The 23,550-nt window shown below is 38.6% G+C and overlaps 1 protein-coding gene across 1 annotated transcript in view; it reads right to left on the reverse strand.

The window, feature by feature from the left end:
- Window positions 1–22,380, reverse strand: part of mybpc3 (myosin binding protein C3) — a 33,606-nt gene extending 11,226 nt beyond the window's left edge. The window contains 19 exon segments of the mRNA XM_056371339.1: window positions 124–228; window positions 361–520; window positions 2,800–2,939; window positions 3,029–3,058; window positions 3,155–3,261; window positions 3,347–3,512; window positions 5,292–5,458; window positions 6,499–6,604; window positions 6,698–6,822; window positions 7,091–7,223; window positions 7,319–7,467; window positions 7,924–7,940; window positions 11,005–11,068; window positions 13,959–14,007; window positions 14,131–14,248; window positions 14,777–14,925; window positions 15,424–15,501; window positions 16,212–16,346; window positions 22,196–22,380. Of these exon segments, the coding sequence (XP_056227314.1) occupies window positions 124–228; window positions 361–520; window positions 2,800–2,939; window positions 3,029–3,058; window positions 3,155–3,261; window positions 3,347–3,512; window positions 5,292–5,458; window positions 6,499–6,604; window positions 6,698–6,822; window positions 7,091–7,223; window positions 7,319–7,467; window positions 7,924–7,940; window positions 11,005–11,068; window positions 13,959–14,007; window positions 14,131–14,248; window positions 14,777–14,925; window positions 15,424–15,501; window positions 16,212–16,346; window positions 22,196–22,220 (2,023 nt within the window). The 5' untranslated portion in view covers window positions 22,221–22,380.
- Between the last annotated feature and the right edge of the window lie 1,170 nt (window positions 22,381–23,550).

The following is a 23,550-nucleotide window of genomic DNA, read 5'->3' on the forward strand; positions in this document are numbered from 1 at the left end:
AATTAACATGGAAGCAACGTTATGTTGTTATCAGCTTGGCTTGTCAGAACGACAAAGGAGGATGCCTCAGAAATAACAAATTACGCATTTTGATGTGTGTGTTGTTTTTTTTGTTTTTTTTACCAATGATGGGTTGTCCACCATCGAACCGAGGTGGGTCCCACTGGATAACACAGGAGTCCTCTCCCACGCTGAGGACTCTGGGAGTCTGGGGAGGATCTGGAACATCTGGGAGGGAAACATTGCTCTTGTATTTAAAAAAAGGGATATTTTATATGTTTTAAAGAAATAAAATACATTTGACATCAAGGCTTCATATATGATGTGATTTTACAACTGTGATAGAGAGCTCTGCCTTACCAACAACTTTCACATTGATATCTGCACAGTCCTCCCCAGCAGGGTTTCGAACCACAACAGAGTAGATTCCCTCGTCCTGCCTCTCAGCCCCCTCGATGGTGAAGACACAGTGGCCCTTGGTGGTTTCGACATGGACCCTACCGTCTCCCTCGGTGACCACCTACATAATGAGAGCCAGAGAAGAGTTACTGGATTGTGACTGACTGGAGCATCTGTTGGTGACTGTCCTCTCACTCTAAACTGATTGACAGCCCTGTTGCACGTACTCGTAAAGATGCTGGTACAGTAGATGTAGCAGAGATACATTAACGCCATGCCACTTTGGGGGAGAGGATAAACATAAAACTTTCCAATATAAAGTTTCTTTAAGTTTTTGTGCATATCATGCTTTTCAAAGACAGAAGCACAACTCCAGATGTCACCATGCAAATGCAGAACCAGTGCTCAAAGGGGCAGTTGTGTTGTGCATGTACTGATTTCTTGTAGTTTGAAATTATAATATAATATATTATATAAAATAATATATATTATAAATATTATAAAATATAATATACAGTAGCTACTGTGCAAAAGTGTTTAGCACTTTAGGCGTTTAGATTCTTATCCATCACGCAATCCCATCAGGGAGGCGTCTGATCAGTCTCAAATTCATTCTGCAGCATGACAACAACTCACAAACACACAGCCAGAGTCATGAAGAACTATCTTCAGCAACAAGAAGAACAAGGAGTCCTGCAACAGATGATCTGGCCCTCACAGAGCCCTGATCTCAACATCATGGAGTAAGTCACACAAACAGACAGAAGACACTGAGACAGACTAAATCCACAGGAAAAACTGTGACAACTTCTCCAAAATGCTTTGAGACAACCTACCTGCCACGTACCTTGAAAAACTGTGTTTTAAAGGATGGTCACAACTGATTTGAATTAGTTTTTTTCTGTTTACGATTTGTATGAATTGAGAAAAAAAACTATTAATGGCACTGTTTTTGAAAGCATCCTCACTTTTTTAGTGCCTAAGACAATTGCACAGCAATATGTAGTATATTGATCTGGTTGGCAGTTACTAAAATCACCAAATGACCTCAAGAGAATCCTTTAGCGTGTAGGGGAAAAGTTAATACCTACAGTAGTTTGTCCAAAAAGAAAAAAAATCTTATCTCAAGCTCCATTTACTGGCTAAAGAAGTAGCTTTAGTTGAACCTGACAGTGAGAAATTTACTTTTTCACACTGTAGAAATCAAGGTTTTCTCTGCAGACACTGGGCTGACAATACTGCACCTGCAAGTTTGATTTTAATGTCTCAAAATGTAAAATAATTCAGTTAAACTTCACAACATGTTAGTTTATTTGATTATATATAGTAATTATGTATTTGAGCATGTAATCCTAGGATTATTTTGCAGAGTCATGTTATAAAATTACCATACACACTTACAGTTTCCTCTGACCTTTGTCCCTCTGAAGGAAGATTCAGAACATGCTCTTACCTTAATGACATGGTGGGATATTGCACTGCATGCATTTTTTTTTTTTACCTTGTTGTGGTTATGTAACACTGACACAAAAACAAAACACACGTTGACTGCTAACCGCTGGAGAAGCTGCTTTCTGTCAGTGTTACTGCAGCAGCCTGTCTGTTTCCAGGGTTGTAAATGAGTAAAGCTCAACCTGTTCAGTCAAGTACTTGCAAAATCAATTCTCCTGTGCTTTGATGCTGGCTGCATGCATTATCTTTTCAACACTCAAGTGGGAACACCACTGCAGGGTGAACTTATTGTCAAAGGTCACACATTGGTAAAAGCTGAGAAATATGATCACTGTCGACAGAGTCAGAGTACTTCAAACAGACATATTCATACGGGACATGCACGCTTACTTCCCCATCCTTCATGGTCCAAGAGGTTGCCGGGACTCCGTTCTCCTCTCCATCGGGTTTTACAGAACTAGCCTACATTTGAGCAGAGCAAAGCGGTAAAAGCCGAAGAGAACCAAGAGGGCATGAAGCCTCTCTTTCTCCTCAACTCAAAGATCAGTAGGCTGGTAGGCATCATTGAATTGAGCTGTTAGTAGCATTGTACTTATTCAGCTTGGGGGAAAACGTTTAAATATCTCAGCCAAATGTTAGACACATCATTGGGTCTACAGAGGTAACCTGCGCCGTTATTTTCAGCATCAAAATAGTTAGTTGATAAAAGTGTGATCTCCTCAGCTTGTATTATATTAGATCTGTTCTGCATGTTGTTTAAATTCGCCAACATTTTTTCTGAATTAAACATTTCAGCATTACTCAGGCTTTCAAGTTCATTTCTGATAGTGAATGAGACATTGCCTTCTCGTGAAACCTCAGATTTCAGACCTTACCTACTGCATTCTGGACAGATGGCACATGTTAGACGATGGGTGTGTAGCTGATCAGCCTATTTGCCTGTTTTACCTTCTCTCCCTTGGTCCAGACCACTGTGGGAGCAGGATCTCCAGTGATCGGGACGTCAAGACGCAGTTTGTTGCCAGCCACCACCACGATGGTTGAGTCGGCAGTACGACCCATACAGTCCAGGTGGATCTTAGGAGGATCTTAGAAATTGATGACAGACATGGTGAAAATGGACCGAGCCTTGCATTGTTTTAAATCTGCACACTGAAAGAGAATAAGTTTGCGGTACCTTGGCGCGGCACATAATCGATCTTCACCTCTAGGAGCACAAGAGAAAAAAAAAGAAAGTGAGAAATTGTTTAAATATAATTTAGCTTGTGTGTGGTAATGAATGCATGAAAAGAGTAATTATTACCCAAGAAATTGAGTTTGGCGGAAAGGTTGAAAGCGTAGCCATCTGGCACAAAATTATAGTCCCCCTCGTCCTCTGGTTTGACATCATCAATGGTCAGTTTGTGGATCCTAAAAAAGATCAAAAGTTTACTTCATAGTCTTATCGGATACAGTATATGCAACATATTGAATGCATCCATAAAAGTGTCCTCACCTGCCAATATGTGTGATATTCACTCTCTCATCGGACTTGACCTCTACGCCATTCTTATACCAGGTTCCCCTCACGTTCTCATCTGACACCTCACACTTGAAAACTGCCTGGTCCTTCGCCTTCACTGTGAGGTCTGCAATGCTCTGGTAGACCTCCAGGTCTTTCTCTACGTAGTCAGAAAAAAAGCACACACACACACACACACAAACAGGCTCAGAGTGCAGACAGTGGAAACGATGGAGGCCGTCATACTTCAGAGTAGGTGCTACTTTATGAGACAACGGAATAAGATGCACTAATAAGATAATGTGATTAAAAGAAATAGATGCAGCTATTGTATGTTGGGATAATATGGTAATAATATGTTCGAGTGTGAGGTGTTCATCTTTGTGCAGCCTTTGTGTGTTGTATCATAGCAACAGACACAAAGGGGGATAATTGGATTTATGGTAGAAAATGAAGTGGGAGGATATGAAGACCAGATGCAGGAGCTTGAGGCTGATACTGTATATCACAAGAAATAATGTACATGGGAGCTATTGAAGTTATCCCAAAGAAACTGTTATCTGGGCGAGATAACTCACACCAGGCTCCTTGTAAAGGTTACAGGAGTTTCATGTCAGCGCGCCACGTCAGCCCGGGAGGGCGAATAACGTGGGAATGGCATTATAATGGGAGTTCAGTGTTGATCCCTGCTGCGCGATGGCAGCTGGTAATTCTTGGCAGGGTTGGTGTTCGATTAACAAGCCAAACAAACATAACAGGACTGAGAGCAGAAAAAAAAAAAGACTGGGTTTAAATCTACACACAACAACCCCTGGGAAACACACACATGTGCATGAATATATATATGCAAAAGTAAGAGTATATATATTCAATATGTAGCCAGGACTAAATTATTTCCTCTACAAGAAAACACAGGAGGTCAAACTAAACTATAATGAAACACTGATGGCTGTAATGTAGGTTTTTCGGTTCATAATGAATACTGAGCTAAGATGAAAGGATTACTGGGTGGTAAAAAAAAAAGCGGGTGAGACTCGCTGAGGTTTTTATTTTGCCTACGTCCGAGTGCTGACGAGTTTGAACCGTCGCAATCCACCGTTTTAAGATCACCTGTGGATTCAAATAAAGACTTCTAAGCATATTTATCGAACTTAAATCTTCACTTACAAAATATCCCATGTCTTAAATACACACACAAAAATAAACACCATATTGTTGAAAAGAAATTCTACCTTAGAATCACACTTACAAAATTCTGAGGCTGCAGATCTTTCATCAACATCATCAGGCTGTTGAGACTTGGTACTAGAGGAAAATCTATCATCTAGTAATGAAACATACTTTTAAACCACAACTTGCTCTTTATATGATTTTTTACTGTCATGGAAAATTTGTGCCTGAGATATTGAAGATTTTTGAAGCAAAACGCAAAATGAGGTTGCTGCAGGTGAGACTGAGTGAGTATCATGGGAATGTAGCATTTTAACTGTCAACGTGGTGTGTGGTAGTTTTTGTCATAAACTATATTGAAATTGAAATTTTTCTTTCAGTTACACATGATGATATAGCTGCTACTGAATGAGAATGTGTGACAAAGAAACATTAAATCAACACAACAAAATGACAACACAGCAAACAAAGACCAGAGAGAGAGAGACCAGGTTGCTTGTGCAGACCTGTGCCCTTCAGGTGAAATATTGTCCAAGTCTTCTAACTTTAGCTGGTATGCTGGAATCGCTGCAGTAACCTTGGCAGAATGATGCGACCAATGGCAAGAGCCATTATATCCCAAGGATAGACCGCATGCCAGGAGTGGCAAAGCCATGTGACTATTGGTAGGGTATGAGAATGAGCACTTGGAGTATTCATCACTGACAAAAAGAGGTTCATACTCATACTGTACTCACAGCTCTCAGCACACAGCACGACTGACACTCACCCTGCACCATGAGCTCAGCCATCGACTCGCCGCCATTTGTTTTAACCTTGTAGTGGCCGCAGTCTTCTTTTGTGGCCTCATTAATGATCAGAATATGTTTGCAGCCGTCTTTCTTGAAGCGGTACTTGAAAGACTCGTCTCTTGTCAGTTCCACACCGTCTTTCTCCCTGCACAGAAATTCACACAGCAACCAAACTGATTGCGATTAAAAGTATCATACTGTAATTAAACTTCAGGACCAGGATTCAAGAGCTGGTCAAAAACATCATATGGCATTAATCCAAGCTCCAAAGTCCTCTTACTATTTCTGGAGCTTTCAACCACATCTCACATTGTTACATATACGACCACTCGTTTTCACATGACCGAAAGTTCACATTCAGGTCACATGATGACAACTGAGCCAGCTCGATTTACTGAATGAAGATTGTGAGATGTTGTTGAAAGCTTTGAAAACAAGTGGTAAGTGACCTTTGAGCTGATAGTAGATTACCATACACTGTCCCCAGAGATCAAGAAATAACATCCATGCACAGGCTAATTTAACCAAAAAGTTTTATAAAGGTTAGTAATCAGATTTATGACTGATAGGGTGCATGGATCTTTGTGGTTTCTTCATGTCCAAATGAACTTCTAAGCTTCATCAAAAGCGATTTTTCTCTTTTGTATTTTGATCTTTGGCTTCTTGTTCCAAAGAAAAGGATTTTGGACTCAAGTAAAAGCCTACACACATTTGCAGCAAATTTCTCCTTCAGATAAAGGTCACATGGAACATACTAAAATGCTGATGTGACCTTTTCATTGAGGTGATAATTTACAGCTCGCAGCAATACTTCAGTCTGTCAGAGGTCTGGCATCTGTCTGTGGACATGACAAACTCAAATGCCATCTGCTGGGTGCCTGAGCAACAAACACTGTGTATGACTGACTGAAAAAGAGACTAAATTAAATCTGATTAGATTTGATTTAATGACACTTAACCTGGGAGCTTCTTCAATCCACCCATGGCTGATTGAGTTTATTTATTAATGCTTATTGCTTTAGGAACTGAATGGTTTTTGGGGACTTGGCTGGAATTTGATTTGTACTGGTAGTTTTAAGTTGTAATAGTTTTTGATGATTACTTTTTAAGATTTATGATCCAAGGGCATGAAATTTCCATTAGGAAAAGACAGCTGGTTTGTGAGGTTAAAGAAAAATGTCTAACCATTTAACATTGGCTCCTTCCTCTGAGACTTCGCACTCCAACTCCACCCGCTCACCCTTCATGACCATCTGATCCTCCAGATTCTTCACAATCAGGACAGGAGGCTCTGCAGAAAACAGATAAGAAAGAGAGACTCAACTGAAACTCTTAATCTTGCAAATGTGCATCCTCTGGATTGTTTCCTCTAAACCTTAATTACCTTTAACAAAGAGCTCAGTGGTGCATTTCTCCTCCCCCACCACACAGCAGTATGCAGCATCATCTGCCAAGGAGCAGTGGTTGATGGTGAGGTAGCGCATGTTGCCAACACTCTCAAATATGTACCTTGACAAAGGACAGGATGATTTTCACACACTGACAGCACTGTTTCAATCTATTTAACACTTTGACTACATATTATTTTTCAGAAAACTGAAATCTCAACAACTAAAAGAAAATGTTTTTGTTTCTGTTATGACACTTACTTGCTAGTGATGTAATGAAAGGAGCAGGTAGGGAATTCATGAAAGAGGTTAGAGAGAAAAATGAAAAATAATTATTAACACAGTTGCATGACAATGTACAGGTACAGCATGTTGAGGTGAATTCAAACCTTCCAGTTGGTTGAATTTCTTTCCCGTTCTTCAGCCATTTCACATCAACATCTGGATTGGCGACCTGAACAGCTAGTTTTATTTTATGCCCCTTTGTCACTTGGTAGGCAGGATCCATCTTTTTGAGGAAAGCTGCGTTTCAGAGTGTACACACAACACGATAATCACTCACTGCTTATTTACATTTTGTTAGGATTAGACCAAAGTCACAAAGTCTGCATTCAAACCTTGGCTCTTTTTCTCTTCCTTCTTCATCTTCTTCAGTCTCTTCAGCATGCCTCTGAGGTCGGTAATGCCATACTGAAAAGCGATCTTCTCGTATTCTGAAGCAGGAGCTTTGCTGAGAATCTCCCACACGTCCACGTCAGGCTCTGTGCTCATCTGCACAACTCTGATACATGTAAACCAGAGGAAGATGTTAAAACTAGTTATTTAGCTCAGTTTGCGAGTTACATTATGAATATAGAGTAAAGGAAGTAGGCTCTAACAGAGATACATTAACACCAACATTTTGGTAACACCTCACCAACAGATTAGCTATTTATTTTATTCACAACTAATTCACAATTAACTATCAATGAACTAACAAGCGAGTGATGATGATCAGCTTCATACATTGTTTGCTAATTTACAGCAATAAATGAGGTCGGTAGGTTGAAAACGTAGCCTAAATTATAATTGTGCGTAAAAATCTCTTTACTAGTTTAAGCACATATTGAATGCTCATTGTTTTTATATGCAAATACGGATTATTCACGGGGCTGATTGGACCAGTGTCCTGGGACCTCCGACCTCTAGGGGGCCTCCAAACCCCCGGTAACTGTTGCCTTACCCTGGCTTTTTTTTTTCCTTTTTTTTTTTTTTTTGTTGATAAAATCACATAAATTAGTTGAGTGTGTGTATGTTGAAATACGAACTAACAAATGCAGAGTTACTTTCTTTGCAAATAAAAATATTATGATTGGTTTGCTGGATGTATCTGTAGCATGATGATGACGAGTCAGGTCAAAGGTCAGATGGTGACCGTGGGCTTTTAGCGGTACCGCCGGCTGGTTGCGAACTGAAATTCGGACAAAGATACAATCTATCTTGACTTTTTTAAAAAGTCATCTACTAGCTTGCTAGCATTAATAAAGAGCCTGGAGAGGATGCTAACGATGCTACGTCGCAGAGGCGTTGGACAGTAACCAGGCAACAGCCACTGACGTTAGTTCATCCGCATGAAACGGGGGCAGAGAGCCACAGTCCAGCGACAGACACCTGTTCAACTGCCCCACCCTCAACACCACCTGAGTAGGTTACCAGTTTATCAGCCCCACAATTGATTACTTTCTACCTGTTTTACCACATTGTGAGAATTAAAAATGAACCTAGAACAACACTAAGGCAACAACGCTAGAACTCTGGTAACTACTGGCAACAGAGTAGGAAGTCGTCAGAGACCTGGACTTTAATGACGTAGTGCAGGAGTTTTCGAGGAGAAAGGCCAAAAAGAGGACTGTCCAATGAGGTAGGTTTTCTCTCATATTATTATAGAGTATCCTTATTTAATGTATATGTTCCACCATGTTGTATTAATACAATGAGAGGTAGTTGTCATTGGTTGGTTTTTGAAAAAAAACGACTTAGATCTATTTGTAGATCTACCTAAGCAGAGCAGTCTCTCTCGCTCTCTCTCTGTCTTTGTCTCTGTCTCTCTGTCTTGCTGTATTTGTCTCTGTGTCTCTCTCTCTCTCTCTCTCTCTCCCTCCCTCTTTCTGGGTGTGTGTGATGGAAGAATCTGAATCATAGCACTGTTTTGGTGGAGGTGCGGCAGTATGTGCTTGTGTATGCCATTCAGCTATTGTTGCTGTTGGTCCAGGAAAGTTTTGTCTAATCATGTATTGTAAATCCTGTATGATAAAATATATCTACAGGTGTTGATATTGTCCTTCAGGTTGTGGCCATAGGCTGAAGACTATCAGTGTAAATCCTGTACAAGTTACAGGTGTTTCCAATAGATAGTAGCCTCCACTGATGTGAGGGGAGCAGGGGGTGGGGGCTCAGGGCTCAGGGGGCTCCAAGATTTTGTGCACAGGGGCCTCTGGATTCTTAATTTCCAATATTTTGTTGGAGCTGTTTCACCACCGTCTTAAATGTATCCAGATTTTTCCAACTGTGAGCTGAGAATTGTGGGAGAAAAGTACACTAAAAAAATCAACCATTTAGTACGCATGCTGCCGTATGTGAGAATACTTCTTGTTACTTTTCTAGTGTGAAGACACTACATATTAAACACCTGCTTAGCAACAGTCTTCCCCTTCTTCCTGCTCTCTCTGTCCCTTTTTACCACACCTGTCCACTAAGTGCCCTCAGTGACTTTTCTTTCTCAGCCAATCATGTGACCGCTGATTGCATTTGTAAGTAGCCATATGCCTGCAGCTTCCGCCCATCAACTCATTAGCTCATCAGTACAGTCTATGTAGACAGAAGTTTTTTTCTGAGCTGCTTGTCATGTTATTTGTTGTTTTTCTTTATTTGCCTCTATGCCTGATTGATCAGAGTCAAGTGTTTTTGTAAATGCTCCTCTTGTTTATTTAACTGTTTACGAGTACTGTGAACACCTTGTTACCTGGATAGTGAGATATTAATAGTATTTTGTTAAATGACTGGTCTGTGCACATATGAATAAGTATTTCCTACTATATACCCTATGCTATATATTTGCAAACAATGTATTTTTGTTGTTGATCATCAGATAATAGTTGTCAAGTCTAACAATTATTTCATTTTCATTATGAAATGATACAGTCAAATGTTCATTTTTTTCAAGTAAATAACTTAAAATAACAGAATCAACAAAAAGTTTCCCTGTGACATCCAGACAGCATGTCAGCACTTTCTTACCGATTTGAGGATTTTATGAAACTGCTGCTCATTCAGAGGTTGAACCCAAGAGGCAAATATGGCAAAACAAACCAGACAGGTTAAAACACAGCAGAAGCAACACAACCAGCATATTAGAAAATATGCTATTAAAACAAATTAAATATTGTAACGATAGTAAAACTGCAATAAAGCAAGTCTTCGGCAATAAAGACAAAATAATGTAAGTTAAAATGATATACAAGCTTCATGCTGTGCTTGGAGTTTGACAATTTTCTTGTGCACAGGGGACAATAAGTATGTGGTCGTGGTGTGTGATACACAGAAGGGTTTTTGATGTGTTGGAAGGGGAGGAAAGACTACAAAGTGTCACTGAAAGAGAAGGATGTCTCATCAGGTGAATTGATGATAAAGAATCCATATGGCCTTACACAAAATGTCAGGGAAAACCAGAAATACTATGTAAAGGGAAGAAAAAACAGTAGAAGCTCTGTTTCTGATAGGTATCAAAGAAGTGTTGTACATTGTATACTGTAGTATGAGTGAGAGGGCATTCAAGATCGAAAATGCAGTATTAGTGATCACAGGATTAGGATCAGTGTAACAATAAAAGTGAGATAAATTAGGGCAAATACCCCAAAAGATGGGAAATGAGGACTTAAATAGCTGTTTGTGTGGATATGTCAATATGGTAGCGCAATGTATTTTCACTAGCAGAGAATTGAAATGCTTTGAAGAGCCAACCCCATTTTCAATTTAAAATCCTTAGACACAGGGAGCATCATATCACCCTAATTTATCCTTGTGCATTGTGTGTTAGTGTTCAGGCTTATTTGCATGCAGTAAGTGTTATTAGGTGATCATTCACCCGATAACACATCATTCATTTTAGTTTGCAGAAGTGCAGAAGTTGCTTACTCTCTGAAGATGCAGGATGACCCAGAAAGAATGAGAATGACAGAGTTTTATTATAAAAAGTAAAAAAAAAAAAAAAAAAAGTTACCTCTTCCTGAGAGTCAACAAATTACTGTCACTATTTTGTACTTACTTACCTTTTTTTTAATAATGTGCTGAAGTCCAGCTCTCCCGAGTCTTCTTTTCCATCTGTGCTACTGCAGAAATATCAGTCACCAGCAACAAAACATCAACATCAATAGCCACACTAGGTTGATCTCTCCAAAGAACAGATAAATGTTAATACTTCACAGACATGGTTTGTTTTAAATAAAACAAATCCATATTCCTAGGCTTTGACACTATATTAATCTTTTTCTGTTCACTCTATAAACCAGAGGGATACTGAACTGTACAACACAAATATTCAATTACTATAATTAGAGTGAGATTAAGATAGAGAAATTGGATTGGACATAATCACTCTTTAAGATTGAAAGGAAATAAATGGGTTGACTGATAAAAAAAAGTAAATATACAGGCATGTGTTTTGCTGGAGAGACAGGTGTTGCTATGTTTGAAGGAACAGATAGATATCTTTGGGAAATACACTTATGTATTTATACCACTCTAATGTTTGTGTTGACTGTGGAACCATAGCTGGAACATTAGCTTGGCTTACCATAAACACTGGAAGTGGGGTGAAACCATGGATGAATTACCACACCTCAAAGATGGCGTCCATTCACTTGAATAAAAACTGCCCACAGAGTGCATAAGCCAAAAACTTCCAGGTTTGCTCTATATATATATTCCAAGTGTCCTGTGAACAGTATCATAGACATCTCATTTATAATGGAGGTCTATAGGGAGAACGCTTTTCAGGCCATCACTTTTATTGTAGTGCCACGAGTGGCCACCGGGATAGACAGCAAGGCAGAATGGCAGCACTGTATCCAGCTCTGTTAATACATGGATGAAGCAGCTAGCTTGGCTCTCTCCAAAGTTAAAACCCACACCAGGACCTCTGATTAACACATTACATCTCATATCAACAAGTTGTTTATGGGAAGTTATGAGCTGTAACAACAGCCTAGCTCTCACAATATCTTGCTGTCACAATGCACGATGAAGTTGCAAGGCAAATATGGTTTCAATGGTCGCAATCTTTTTTTCTAACTCTTGGGGGAAAAAACGTGAATAAGTGTATTTCGCAAAACGTTAAACTATTCCTTTAAACCATGAGCAGCAGCAGCAGTTGTCCAAGCAAGAACAAGACAAAACACTCAAGGTTAAAGAAACCGACAGTCACTAAATAGGACCTGCTTGACTAAAGACAAGGGCATAGATATGACTGGGTGCTTGTCTCCTGCTTCTAATCTGAGAGCAGGATTAGAAGGTGAGTCTCTGGTTTATGAGGTGAAGTTACAACACACCACAGCTGCATTTCCTTTATATGGCAACCCTGTGGAAGAGCGCGGCTCGCACTTTCAGTACGATCAAACCGCCATCAAAGCTCACTCTGCGGGGTGGCTGTTTGTGCAGCTGGCTTTGCTGTTTTGATTGAGACCCAGGAGGAGATCAGAGAGAGCTGACGGCGGCAACGAGTGGATGTTGCATAACAGATTAATAAACCAAATCTCTACATATTGAGAGTCAAAGGTTAACACAATCACTGCTACTATAATTAGCAACTACAACCAGGATTTTGAATTTGACCCATCCATCTCTGTTTAGCTCTCTCATGGTCTTCCTGCTGTGGTTACTCTCTCAAACTCAGCAGATCAGAGGCTGCACCATCCACAACACTGGTTCTGTTTCACTCAAAGGCAGAGAAGAAACAGGCCACAGGAGAGAGAACCAGTCTCTTATCCTGGTCCTGATTTCTCTGTTCTTTGACAATCACAGTTCTCAGAGTTTGAATTTCGGCCTCCATTGTTGCAACAAACCCCTTTACTACCTTGTTGATGGTCCACTTCTCTTCTTATCGGCTTCACTCCTGATAGGTTAGCATTTCCAGAGTTATTTTTTTAAAAACATGGTAATACTCCACTACTGTGTTTGTGCTTTTTTTTTTTCTTGTTTTAATCTCTTAAATCCTTTCCAACAATTAATATAAATTCTGACCTAGTGTTAATTAGGTCTAACAACAAGCTAATTGGTAAAATTCCTTATTACTCCTTATCAACTATACTATGAACGAAAGTTGTTCAGAAGTTATTTATGTGGCTTGTTATGCTGATTACCGAAAAGACACTGATTTTCATTACTGCAGCACATATGACTAATTAATTCCTCTTCATCCCCTTGACCTCTAAATGATCTTGGATTTCTTTTAGAATTTGTCCATATTTTACATGGAACTAGAAGTTACAACACACACCAAAATGCAAAGTAAAAAGCCCCAGATGCTGCATAAAATGAGGTTTAAATGCGTCCAAACTATAATGAATATATTCATACTGTAGTCAAGTGAATTTTCCCCACAGACAGCAGGAGATAGCAATTCCATTCTCATTTTAAATTGGTGTCACATTACATTTCATAATGACTCAGAGACTTCACTTTAAATTAATTTGAGATTAGGAGAATTAAAAGATGGCCAAGGCTTGAAAAGTAAAAGAAAAAAATCTGATGAGGCATTAGAACAGAAATATTGATGCTCTTTATATCCGTTTCATATAAAATCATTCAGTACCTAATCATTCCTTCTCAGCATGGTATCATAAGGTGTCTTTAATCAAAAATGAGTGATTCGAACTATTTATGAATGTTTGTGGTGTGGGCTTTTTAGTTTAATAAGTTACAAATTGAATCTGGCTTGTATAATCCCTATAAAGAGAGGAAACACAGAGGCTGTGCGATACTGTTGAAGAAATGTGCAGGTGATCCAGCAGTCAAGCTCTCAGTGAGCAGTTATACGACTTCACCTTCACCTTAGTAAAATTTACCAAAGTTTTACCTGAGTTTGTGAGAGTACTGTATTAACTGGTAATAGCAATAAAGGAGGTTCAGCATACATTACATTTAAATTTAGTGTGACCATTTTTTGTATTGAATTTGAATTTTGTATTTTCTGCAAAGTAATAAAGTCTTATAAAAACTCACGTGCGCCTGAAGGCTGCTCTTATGTCAAAGCCTTCAGCAGCTCTTGCCTCTGAAATGCACAGCAGGATTCAAAGTCATTGTGACACAAGACAATCATGTTAGTGACGAATCTAATTGTATAATAAACAATAATAATTGGTGACACAAAATAAAAAAAATACAAAGTGCTCACCATGCACACTCAACTCAAAATTACAGCTGTCAAACTTGTCCCTGGATGAAACCTCACATCTGTATGCTCCAGCAAAGTTAGGCTTGGCAGCCATGATCTGCATCTCAAACGTGTAGATCTGCAACCACATGCATGAGGAAAGATGTGAAAGGGACTAAATTACATGACAGAGTGAGACTGACATCTTTGATTTTACACCATAACCTATGAGCTACACATATGCTTCATATGTATAACATTGTTAGTCAGCCTCAGATTGTGTGCCATTAATTTTCCCTCCCTGCTCACTTCCTTTTGATTTGTCTTATTCTGAAAGGAAATTTGTCGGATACATCTCTTTGCCACAACATAACCCTCAGGGTAGCGTGCATGTAGTTCAACATGTTATTGTGTTGAGTGAGGAAAGACCTTACCCAACTGAGTGTGAGAAGGTCAGGATTGGCGCAACACTTTTGTTGCCTCAAAGTAAAATTTTACATGTTGCAGTTTTAAGCTCATTTTAATGAAACGCACTGTATGTACCATGGGAGGCTGCTCACATGCTCATTAAAAGAAAGAATAGATCAAATAATTGGCTGATGTCAAAATCTGGAAAATGTATGCTTTAGCTGCTTTTCCTGTTTTAGTGTCTGCAGCATTGCAGTACCTTCGTGTTGCGGTCATACATCTCCTTTAGCTGCAGGTGTTTTCCAGACTTGCTGGCGAGGTCCATCCATTTCCCTTTGAACCACTTGATGGTGGGTTTCTTCAGCAGCGATTCAGCATTGACTTTGGCCACAAACGTGATGTTTTCACCTGCACAAGAGAGCAGCTTGTTTTGTGTTTTAACACATTATCCCTTAGATTCTTGATCTCCAACGCAGCTTTGACTTTTTGTTGTTATTGTATTTATTTTGTGATGAATTTCCACAAAATAACAGCCTTTTTTTAGTGTAGCTTATATTTTATATATTTACTTTCATGTTTTATATCTTTATACATATAAACATCCAATTATTTAATTTCATTTATCCATTAACGCTTGGATTAAGGATGAACATAGCTGTTTGGCAAGTACCAATTTTAGTATTTTATGTTATATTTTCACATGAAGTGAAATACAATAATAAAATATTGATATAGCTGATGTATGAAAATGATTGTAACAGGCTTTATTTTAATCTTTTAAAAGTTTTTTCCTTATTTCAAATCTTATTCACACTTATACATATTCTAGCATTCCCCCAACATGGCGTAGTTGTTCTGAGAGAGATCATAATCCTGTTTAATGGTATATAGTGTGAAGCCACTCACCTACAGTGACTTCTCCGGTCTGGGGTCTCTCTGTGAAGAGTCCAGTCAGATCCTGTCTGGTGTCTGGAGGCTGTGCATCTGAAAATCAATGGCGTCAAGGCAGAATGCCACAACATGAAATTGAGGGGTTAAAGTCAAGCAATGTCTTATCCCAAAGCAGATTAGAAATCAGAGTAGGGAATGAAACCCATTCAGTAGGCTGATATTGAAACCATCATGTCATGACCTTGGAGCTATAAAGGTTTCATATGTATTCAGGGATATTGGCCACTGAATTCATACTCTTGACCACAAGAATATGAATTCAGTGGCCAATATCCCAATCATTTGAACTTGACCGAACTGCACTTAGCTTAAAATGCTGAAATTGGCTCAGAATCACTGAAGTACTACAATGATGTATGATAAAAATGTATGTTGTGAATTCAAAGAAATTTGATGAAAATTCTGCCTGACTCTTTTGAGATTTTCCAGCAGGTGATTTGAAATCAGGGGCTTGTAAGACACTTCTTACGCTACTTACAGAGGCAACATATGGTACTGTATCCATATCTGTCAAAACATAGAAAAATATGTGCTATAAACTGGCAACTTAGTCCATCGCCTTGTATCTAAGCATGTGTTGTAATGTGCATTTATGTGGCACATCAAAAACACAGGGATGCTTTTGACATTTTTAGGAAAAGCTTAACTCAAGGATCATGATGGAGCAGGGAGTATGAAGTACTGAACAAGGGATTAAATGAGTGATTGAATTGATGAATAAATGTTGGGAGTGTGTAACTCACCCTCAGCTGGAGGAGCAGCATGTGCTGGGGCAGCGGTCTCTTCCCCTGTGGGTGCTGCTGCAGGTGGAGCCGGGGCCGGTTGTGGTTCTACACTGGACTCCCCGGGTCCATCAGTAGGGGCTTTAGCTGGAGCGTCTGAGTTACCATCACCACAGAGATAACAAGGCACAAGTGAGAGATACAGTACAATGACAAATAATGGGTCTTCTAACAAGTTATCAGCTGCAAGAGCAAGTGTCCAATCTGGCTTATTTAATTTACATTTGTTGGGCAAATATAAATTAACATTTGACTCAGGAAATTGTGTCTAAAAAGCCGATTTGTTTAGAAAATCAATTTTTTGCTGTTTGGTTCTGTTCTGAGTATTCTGTGTACCAAGACACATAAAAGATTTAAAATGTTGACATTTGAGCAATTTCATCTGTTTCACATTCTTCTAAACACTGTTTCGTCACTGCCAAACATTTATCTCCCAAATATTTCTCATGTCTTATCATCTCTGAATGGGCGAATGATTTTCCATTTGTTATCAGCTGCCTCTCATGCCTATCCTGAGCGCCAGTCAAGTGGTGGTTACTCATGAGGAAATCATGCGCTGGTGTGTGGGTCAAGGTCACCATACAGGCAGAGTAAGAGTGGCTATGATATGAGCCACAGACAGCTGTGGGAAGTCGTTCGTCGCACACTGGGCCGATTAGTCTGCTGCCTTTCTTCAAGATTTGTTTCCGCTTTATCAAATCCAAACAAACGACCTCAGCAGGTCACACTGACAGACTAATGGCACAAATGTTGCTCTGTGACACACTTGAGCACACAGTCATTGTAGCAAACAACACAGTGCTCTATAGATTTGTAAAGTGCTGGACAAAATGATTGTGATGAAACCAGTGATAAGACATGCTCACAGCCTTAAAGGAACAGTTCGGTTTTTATGAAAATATGCTTATCTGCTTTCATACCGAGAATTAGATGAGAGGATTGATACTACGCTAATGGCGGTATGGTAAATATGAAGCTCCAGCCAGCACACAGTTAGCTTAACATAAAGACTGGAAACAGGGAAAACAGGTAGCCTGCTTTTTTTTCCACATGTAACAAAATCTACCTTCCAGCACCTCTACACCTCTACTCATTAATTAATACGTCTTAAAGAAGGGACCTTTGTTAAATGAGTCAAATAAATACCTGCTATTTGTAACTCCAAGTTGCCTGCTGCCAAGGACAGATTAAGAGACTAGTGGTCCCTGGACAAAGGCATGTAAAAGACCAACCACTCCTACCTAGAAGCAAGGCCCCCAGACAGAAAGCGGCTGTATCATTTGTGGTCGTTTGATTGACTTTCTACTTCATACAGAGGATCTGGTGGAAGGTTTAAAAGTCGTAATAGAAACATGGATTATTTGACCCTGTTTGAAGTTCCAGGTGTCTTTTTATTGAGATTGATTGATATTGATTGTTTTCCCCCTGTTTCCAGTCTTTATGCTAAGCTAAGCTAACTGTCTCCTGACTGTAGCTTCACATTTACCATACAGACATGAGAGTGGTATCAATCTTCGTATTTAACTCTTGGCAAGAAAGTGAATAAACACATTGTTCAAAATGTTGAAGTACTCCTTTAAGAGCAAACATTTCTCAAAGCTATATCACACAAAGCTGTTTCAGAGATTTGGTTTGGAGCAGCTGTCAGAGGGTGCAGAATGTGTGTCAATGTGCAGAAACATCAAGTGCATGCAGTGCATCAACTATTTACTGGCTCAGTGGTTTTCTGCATTGAGTGCTCTGTTTTGCTTTGAGCTCTGTGTTGACTATACAGCCCGGAGGTGAGTGAGCAGACACACAGCTGCAGCATCAAAGTCTCCCACCTGGCTTGGCTACGACCTTCAGCTCAAACTTGACCTTTGACCCCCCAGCAATCACTGCATAGACATTGGCATCTTCCTTGGTTATAGCTTTTATAGTGAGGGAGTGCTTGTTTCCATCGGCTGTGATCACGTATTTGTTGCCACCAGCAATGTCCTTTGAGTTGCACTGCCATTTTACTTTAGCTTCAGGCTTCTCAGTCTCTGCTTCAAAGACCACAGAGGACCCCTCCTCTGCCTCCTGAGTCTTTGGTTTCTTGATAAATGCTGAAACTGAAGAGGGAGGGTGAGTTCAAAATAAAACGTAAGCCCTTTGAAGTGACTGTTAGACTTTTTTTTTGACGATTAGGAGAAAACACAGATACTATAATTGTCTCACTGAGTGTTCATTGATGAGAATTTTATCAAAATGTGAGAAAATCAAGTAACTCTTTGCACTTTGAGTGTTTTTTTAAGTGAAATAACAGACCTGAAATACTGTTCATGTTGTCTTTGTTTCATTGGAAAATTGGTTTCATTAAAAAAACAAAACACATGCAAAAAGAACAACACATACAGTATACTGTACCACATTACAGCGTTAAACACAGAGGGAAGGAGGGGGTGGGGCATTCATAGTTTAACAAAAGGAGAAGAAGGCTTATGAGCTGAGTGGAGCTGCTCATATCTACGAATTTACCTTTTCCCACTCCACGCAGAATGTCTCAAAGCATGAATATCTGGCTTTATAATAAGTCGTGTTTGTGCATTCTTGGGGTGGCCTACTCTTACAGTCTTTGGAAATACAACAGAATACTGAATTCTGGAGCACACAGTTTCCAGCCTCATTTGGGGAGTCATGAAAGAGTTAATCTAAACACGGTTATTCAACATAAACACCAATTTATCAGCATCATTACACATTTAAAGATGTTCCTAAGGATGCCAACTAAATTCTGGTGTCATTTTCGAGTGTGCTTGAGTTCATAATGTGATCTCTCAAGCCGGTTTGTAATTGTGTTGAAATGTTCTTGTACTGCCTGAGAATTAGTGGAGGATTAAGAATACACTTAAGTAAAAGTAAAAGTCCTTAACATAACAATGTGAAACTAATCATAAGTGATTCATATATGACATGGTAGTCATCCACCGCTGCCTAAGAAGATGCTTTTCATCACAGGATGAACAATATCTGTGGCACACACATCGTAACCATCCATCCTATCTTCTTTTTGAAATTAACTTTCATTATGTAGCATTCAATCAAAACATTATCGTCACCATTATTATTATTTTTGATTGTGTTGTCGAGTAGAAGCAAACCTGATGAAAATGAGCCCAACAGCCCCAAACCAATCCAAGGATGATCAGAGACACATGTATGACACACTGAACATAAGCATGCAGTTACAAAACTAACTACACATATCAATAAAAGTAACAGTAAGAGACATGGGTAGTGACCCTAAATGGGGGAAAAAAAAAAAAAACCAATACACAGTGTCTCCTGTCAGTCCAAAAAACTATTAATAGTAAGTTTTACATTCACTGTGTAAAACACCAGCTGTTGCCTCTCCTCCTTATTCTTTTGAAAATGTTATAAAATTTGCATAGCGATGTCATCCTTGGACATTTGTCATCTTTAAAAAGAATCTAAAAATAGTTGACTGTAACTGACAGCGCTGACAGTAAAGCTGACTTTAACAGTAACACCATGTGTTTGGAACCATGAAATGTGGGTAGGTGTCATTCAGATGCAGGTTTGAGGCCTGAACAGTCTGCATTACAAAACCATACAAATCAAAAAAACGCCACGTGCTGCAAGACGACCCTATGAGTTTAAATATAGGATGCATATGTACTGGACTATTAAATGAGGTTGCCAGGCTTCAGCTGCAACAGGGGCACAGGTATCATAGTCGAGGGATTAAGCTGACTCTATTTTTGTGACTCTCGAGGCACAGAAAGAATGATGTGCTCTCCGTCTGTCTGCAGCCAGTGTTCTCTATTGCTACACCATCTCTTGTCAAAATGTCAATCATTCATGCTGCTTCACCTTTCACACCTTTTTCTGATTTCATTTCAAGTGAAAAGGACTCAACTCTGTTTTAAAATCTCACCTTTGCTTAAATTCAATTTGTCATATGTTAAGTCTCACAAGTGAATGAGAAATTATGCCACATTATTTAAAATGAATGTCAACAAGTCAGTGAATTACCTGACACATGATTAACTATTGATGTCATTTTCTGTTTCCTATTGACAAATATCTCTATATCGCTATACTCTCAACAGCTTTGTTTAGTAAGGTTGAGGTACAAATTTAATCGCATTAGTGTTTGATTAGTGATGGTTAAAGTTAAGGCTAATCTTAACATTAACTTAACTTGACTGTTTCATGAAATAATGTTCATTTAAGCTGAAGGTCAATAACAGATGTTTATTTGAGGTTATTTGTTTGTCTCAATGATACACAATTTATATACATAAATTACTACTATTTCAACTTTTAATATTATTAAATGATAACTGTCTGTTAGGCCAAAATGCCAAAATGCAATAACACCTGGTGAGTTGTTTTTATATAATAATGTTTTGAATTTTTTGATTGATTATTTTACTGTTTTGTTTTGTTAAATTGTAAATTTGTAATGTTTTATGTTTTTTTTTCTCATGAAAATGTGTTACAGCAATATACAGACAACTTGACAAAGTTTACTTAGACTAGCAAAAAAAGAATGCAGCTGAAAACATCCTGTTGATTGCAGGTTATTTATTTATAATTGATAATAATACCTCAGGCTCAAGAGAATCATAACTGTTATTGTCCTGAACAAATCCCTGACACTGAAAGTCTTAGCACACACAAGCTGGCCACTTGGGCTGCTCTGTGTCATCTGATACATGATACGTCCTCACTCCACAAACAGCAAACAGCTATCCATTCCCACTGAAGAGAGGGAAAAAAAAAACTGTGGAAAGTCATTTGTCAAGTTGGAATCCCGTCAGGCATTTTTGGATCAGGGATGCTGGAAATGTGACAGTGTCCATTTCCAGCATCAGACGATGTTTCCACCTGGACCATGTGACGTATAACTGGGTTCCGGACGCGGCCAAAAGGGGCTTAGAGTAACTTTCACACCACTGGAGAGCTCTTTGAAGTGAAGATGGATAGTTGCATGCACTATATTGTGATTTGGGCTACTGGCTATGTGAGTATTGGTACATCATATTACCAAGCAAGTTGTCCCACTCTATTAAACCAAGGAATATATTTGAATTATATGTGTTGGAGAAACAGATCTTTACTGCTACTGCTACTGCTACTGCAATGTTATGACTTTATTTTAAGCTGCATTCGCCACTATCTGCAGACACAGACTTTATAGTTACTATTTATATTGGTATATTCATAGTATTTTACACAGTTTGTTTTAGTTTTTAATGCCTAATTTGTATGTAGTAAATTTTTGTAATGTATGTAGCAATATAGATTTTAAAATTTTTATATTACTTGTCAGTGCATTTGTTCTTGTCCTACTGCTGCTGTAACTTCAATTTCCCAGTGTAAATAAAGTTTAATTTAAAAAATTTGATACAATTATAGCATAAAATATATTCTATAAATGCTGATAAATAGCAAAAATAAGGTTTTAATTGTGACAAAATAACCAAAATTGTGACATGACCATTGTTATTACACAATTCAACACAAACACAAAAAACATGACACATTTTCACATTACTGTGGCAGATAGTCAAACAGTACAGTATATGACTGTTTATCCTAAAAAGAAAATGGACAGATCTCAAGTGTGTGGTTTGGTTGTGGTTTATAGTTGCTTAAGAGCCAGGTGGTGGCCCAACACGGTCAAATATTTTCTCACATATTGTAATTTCACATAGTTATTTTCTTAGCGGAAGTTTCAGTTTAAGAAGAAGACTGTAAGACTGCACAAAAGAAGAAATGTTTACCACTAGATATTCTGCTGCAGCATGTTGATAACACAATTAGTGTGGTTGAAAGTTCACAATTTTCATAATATGTACTACAGACTTCTTGATAGATTACTTTGCTGAAAACAGACTCGTGGTCTGACAACAAGATTAACAGACAATGAAAAGTAGCCGAATGAGCACACTTACCTGCTTTTTTGACTGGCTCTGGCATCCTGAATGGTCTCTACTCCTCCACAGTGTGACTCACTTTTCCTAAACAGTCTGCTGTCTATCTCAACCCTCTGCCTTTAATAGTGCTGCTGCTTGCAAATGGCCTCCCCTCCTTTCATGAACCATCCCACCTCTCCTGACATTCTTTTTCTAGGCCCAACACAGTGTCCAAAAAACAATAACCACCCCCCCATACTCCCCATCAAAGCTCATCCCATCCCAGCAGCAACTTGGCTTCCACCCCACCGCCAGTCATGTTTGACCTCAGGCTATATTTCAACCATCCTTTCCTCCAACACCTCGGCTGAATGATAGGCCTTGAGAGGGCGGGGAAGGGATGTAAGGCAAGGTTATATATAGAAACTTGGATCCACAAAAAAAGTTTGTTTGCTCTCCCCACATCTGTGCTGCACCCTGTCAGCTTGTAAATCTAAGAATGAATCCAACTGTGTTTGAAATATAGTGATCCACAGTTTATCTGTTGGCAAATATGAGGGTGTTTTTCCCTTAATGGATGAGGTGTTTAAAAGAATTCCATACCTTCTATATTTGCAGGTGTCTTTAAAAATTAAAAATAAAAATTAAAAAATTGAATAATTGGTGGTAATTATGTAATTAAATTAAGGCTGGCAAAATATTGTTTCACTATTTATATGAAGAAATACAGCAGAAGAATGTAAGAAATAACACTATAATATGGCCCATTTACATGTAAAGACATTTTAAGTATAGTAGCCTATAGTATAGTACAATCAAATATAGTACTGTATGCATAGTATAGTAAAGTGTAGTATAGTATAGTATGGTACAGTATAGTATAGGACAGTACAATAAAATATAGTATTTGTAGTGCAGTATAGTATAGTACAATAAAACAGTATAGCATAGTATGGTGTAGTGTAGTGTAGTATAAAGCAATCAAATATAGTATAGTGCAATAAGGTATAGTATGTAAATGTAGTGTATCATTGTATTGAATAGTATAGTATAGTATATAGTACAATAAATTATAGTATAGTGTAGTATTCCATGACTGCTTTTACAACACTTGTCATTCAACAAGTACAGCCATTAAAGCTTTTTTCTTGAATATACTTGAATACTATACTATACTAAACTATACTATAATGTACTATACTGTACTATACTATACTATAGTATGGTCTTTATTCAGAATTCCTCACATCCTTCCTGTGCTAGTATATTCTATTGTGAAATCTTTATTTTATTGTGTTGTGTTGTGTTGTGTTGTGTTGTGTTGTGTTGTGTTGTGTTGTGTTGTGTTGTGTTGTGTTGTGTTGTGTTGTGTTGTGTTGTATTCAAGGCCATTT

Source organism: Seriola aureovittata, chromosome 1 (assembly GCF_021018895.1).
Source record: "Seriola aureovittata isolate HTS-2021-v1 ecotype China chromosome 1, ASM2101889v1, whole genome shotgun sequence".
NCBI lineage: Eukaryota > Metazoa > Chordata > Actinopteri > Carangiformes > Carangidae > Seriola > Seriola aureovittata.